General features: G+C 42.5%; 1 protein-coding gene across 2 annotated transcripts in view; it reads right to left on the bottom strand.

The window, feature by feature from the left end:
- EML4 (EMAP like 4) overlaps positions 1-250 on the bottom strand; it is a 148,531-nt gene extending 148,281 nt beyond the window's left edge. The window contains exon 1 of one of the 2 annotated variants that reach the window (XM_077773518.1): positions 165-250. In XM_077773518.1, the coding sequence (XP_077629644.1) occupies positions 165-189 (25 nt within the window). In that variant the 5' untranslated portion in view covers positions 190-250. The remainder of the gene's footprint in view (positions 1-164) is intronic. The other variant, XM_077773521.1, reaches the window with a different exon arrangement.
- Between the last annotated feature and the right edge of the window lie 3,601 nt (positions 251-3,851).

A 3,851-nucleotide genomic window follows, 5' to 3' on the forward strand; every position in this document is an offset into this window, starting at 1 on the left:
AGAACACCCGCGCCAGTAAAGGGGCGGCAGCCTCGAGGGGAACATGTGCAGTGGAACTACTACCATCCCCAGGGGCAGGGTGGAGAGCAGGGCCTGGGCTGTGTGTGGAGAGAACAAGGCTCCCACCCTGCGCAGAAGCCGGAGGAGTCCCCAGCTGTACTCACCGAGGCTGCCGGCGAAACCGTCCATCTTGCGGGGAAAGCGCCGGGCTCCGGGCTCAGCGGGGCGGGCACTTCATTCAGCGGACCGANGCGCAGCGGTAGCCCCGCCCCCGCGCACGCCGTCAGGCTTCCGACTCCGCCTCCCACGTGACAACACGGAGGCGGGTGCTTGCCGACCCTTCCCTCTCACCTTGCCTTGGCCTCGGGTTCCTGCCGCCTCGAGCTTTAATAGTGACTGCGCTTGCGCAGTGGGCCTGCCAAGGGCCTGGGACTTGGGTCTTAAAGCTTGTTGCGAATGGATGGCGATAAGGGTTGGCCTCGGGCCTGAGACTCTCAGGAGCGTCGAGGGACTCTCATAGGCCCTAGGGAGCCTACGGAGTACCCCAGGAGCCCAAGTCTAGAACCCTTCGGACAAAAGATGGTCACTCTGTGGGTCCTACAAGGACACCAAGGAGGCAACCAAGTTCTGTGAGGACTCCCTTCCTCCGGGATCTCCCTCTCTCCCAGTAGGAGGTATATGGGGGCGAGCCTTCCTAACTCAAGGCCATCAACGCCACAACCTCAAGGCTCAAGACAAACTGGAAACAAGGAATGTTAGTGTTGGACAAGACCCTTGCCTCCTCTTCAGGGAGGACGCTGAGCCTTGGAAAGGATGTGACCTGCCCAAGGTCATGGAGCCTGGTAGAAGCAGAACTAGAACTCAGGCTTCCTTACTCCCCCTGGTGTTTTTTGCACCAAGAGTTGCAAAGCAACCCCTTACAGGGCATAATATAGGTTTGCCTACTAGTGCACTGTAACAAACGATTTTAGTGAAGTAAGCCTGAGTTCTCAGGCCAACTCCATGTGACTCAATAAATAGGTGAGCATCGAGTCTCTAAACTTATTTGGGACTCAATTTATTCACTTGCAAACAGAAGGACTGGACTTGTAACCAAAGGATGTAAATATACACAACCTTCATCCTCCTCCTCTCTCCCCTGCTATCCCCTATTCTTCATCCTTCTAAAGACCTTCCAGTGGTTTCCAAAGTTCCTCTTGGGACTTGGCTGTGTGGACAGAGAAATAAAGAAAACTGTGAGGTGCTCATGAACTAAATTGATGTATACAATAATTAAGAGCTGAGTTAGGGAAGAATTAGAGTCATTATAGACAGTTTGCAGGAGAGAGGGGCAGCCCGAAGAAGGAAAATGAGAAATAGGTTGGCAACTATCATAATGAGAGGGACTTAGAATTAGATGGTTAAAAGGATTGTTAAACATTTTATTGCCATGTTGCAGTATACTTTTCCTCCCAACCCTCGGGGGTGCCTCTTTAAAAATCCTCCCTAAAAATCTAAATTACTTTTCATGGCCTTTTGAATACAGGATTCAGACCTGTATGTCTTCTGAATACCATACCATGTGTAGACAGGCCATTAGGCAGCCAAGATAAATTGAGGTTACTGACTAAATGGTGTCCAGAGTTTCCTCCTGTTTCAAAATTAAATTATTAACCTACTATGGTCATTTTTATATGTTCCTATTAAGCCTAACCACTTAAGGTTTGAGAAGCCCCAGTTCTGATGGTTGCTCTTCTATGTCTGCATGCTACACTCTCTGCCTTAGGTCAATTAAAAGAAAACTTCCACTGATATACTAGTATACAGATATATATTTTTTAATTCAGAGAAGGATTCACATTTTGTGGGGCCTGAAGCTTTTACTATTGATGGGACCCTTCTAAAAAAAAAAAAACCATATAAAATTAGGTTAAATGGAGGGTTTATTTAGAGAAAATAAATTACAACAGAGTACACATTTTAAGAAGCCTACAAATACTACAAATATTACAAAATCAAGAAATATAACATTTAATTAACTCATACAGTACTCCAATTTTTTTCTTTACTAATTTTCTTGGTTGCATACTCTGATTATTTCTTCATATGACAACAATTCTTTTTTCTTAATAGACATCTTTTACAGGGATTCTGCTATATGACAGGTTTTATATTCAGGTTTTTATACACCTAACCCTATTCCAGTGTTACACCAAGCCCATGAGATCAGTGTTATGAAAATGAAAGTGGTTATTAAATAACTTTTTAATAGAAAGGATAAAAAAGATAACTTAGTTTTTCCTTTAGGATGGGTTATCAAATTAGTCTTATTATTGGGATATAGTTGGAATGCATAAAAAACCACTTTGCATATATAGTACAGGTTGTTTGTAGTATTGCTGCAGGAATTGTGATGAATTCTATTTCACGTGATTCCCATTTTAAAAAAGAAAATAAATAGGGGTGCCTGGGTGGCTCAGTCAGTTAAGCGTCAGACTTTGGCTGAGGTCATCAGGCTTGCTGCTGTCAGCACAGAGCCTGGTTTGGATCCTCTGTACCCCCCCTCTCTCTGCCCCCCCCACTCATTCTCTCTCTCTCTCTCCTGACTCTCTCTCTCTCAAAAATGAATAAATATTTAAAAATAATAATTTAAAAGAAAAAAGAAAATAAATAAAATGTATGGTGAATTTTAAATTATGCATACTGTATTATTGAGTATATATTCCTGACCAAACTTCTATTTTGTTTGACATCAATGAGAACCAAATATAAATCATATATGTGATGATTAGAATATCCTCTGGGCTAACTTCTGGCTTTGTATGTTTCAAACCTTATTTCTCCCACAAGACCCACACACTTCCAGTGCTAGCCATATGCTCATAGCAATTATGACTCCTAGTCCTACCACTTCCACGACAGGATGCTGGGCGAATCAGTGCAGTGGCCCATAGGAATATTCTTGGAATCTATTGCTAAACAAAGAGAGGCAGCAATAATTTCATTAAATGTAAGTGCCTGTAGCCCATGTAAGTATGTCTCATTAAGCCTGAAATTAAATCTATTCCCAGCTCAGCTTTCCCTTAGCCAGATACCTAAACTATCCAACGCCACTCCAACACCGCCTGACATAAAGGGAAATGTGACAAAGGAGAGATTGTAGTGGAAAGACACACTTGCCCAGAGCCTTAGAAAAGCCTTGAAAGAAGACCCTTAGAGCTTAAGTTTCATTAACTCCATGATATATCAGCCTCTGTTTTAGCTACTTTTATTTTTACAAAAATAGCCCATGTTCATCCTAACTAGTGAAGGCAACCCAAAATTTATATATATATAAAAGGGCAAAGACAGGAAATATGAAATAAATGCTCATTCAGAAAAAGGACAACTGAGAGGAGAAATATAGCAGTCATCTGTCTACAGTAATTTCAGAATCCTGGGATAAGCTTAATGCCTACATAACCAGAATGCTGGGATAAGCATTATGAAGGGTAAGGCAAGTTCTTCACTTAAATCTTACTCTTCTTTCCAAGGAATTTCCTTGTTCATTATACTCCATGGCCCCTGGCTTTGCTATTCTACAAGAGGGCGTTGAGGAGCACACCTTCCTTACAGACTGTTCAGTGCACTTCTTACTGGTGCAAATATGAGATCCAAAAGTTATTTCTGACTCAAATAATTAAAGGATTTCTTTGAGAACATGATTCCCTTAAAAACTTGGTAGGCTTCTGATCTGTTTTCTTCCAGTCAGCAACATGTGCCAATAACCACACCCATACTGCTTTTCTACACATAATTCTCAAGTATGATTTATGTCTTTCCTTTCTTTCCCCAGTTTCTCTCTCTCTGAGTTTAATTTTGGGGGGGGGTGA

This window comes from Crocuta crocuta, unplaced genomic scaffold (genome assembly GCF_008692635.1).
Source record: "Crocuta crocuta isolate KB4526 unplaced genomic scaffold, BGI_CrCroc_1.0 scaffold67, whole genome shotgun sequence".
NCBI lineage: Eukaryota > Metazoa > Chordata > Mammalia > Carnivora > Hyaenidae > Crocuta > Crocuta crocuta.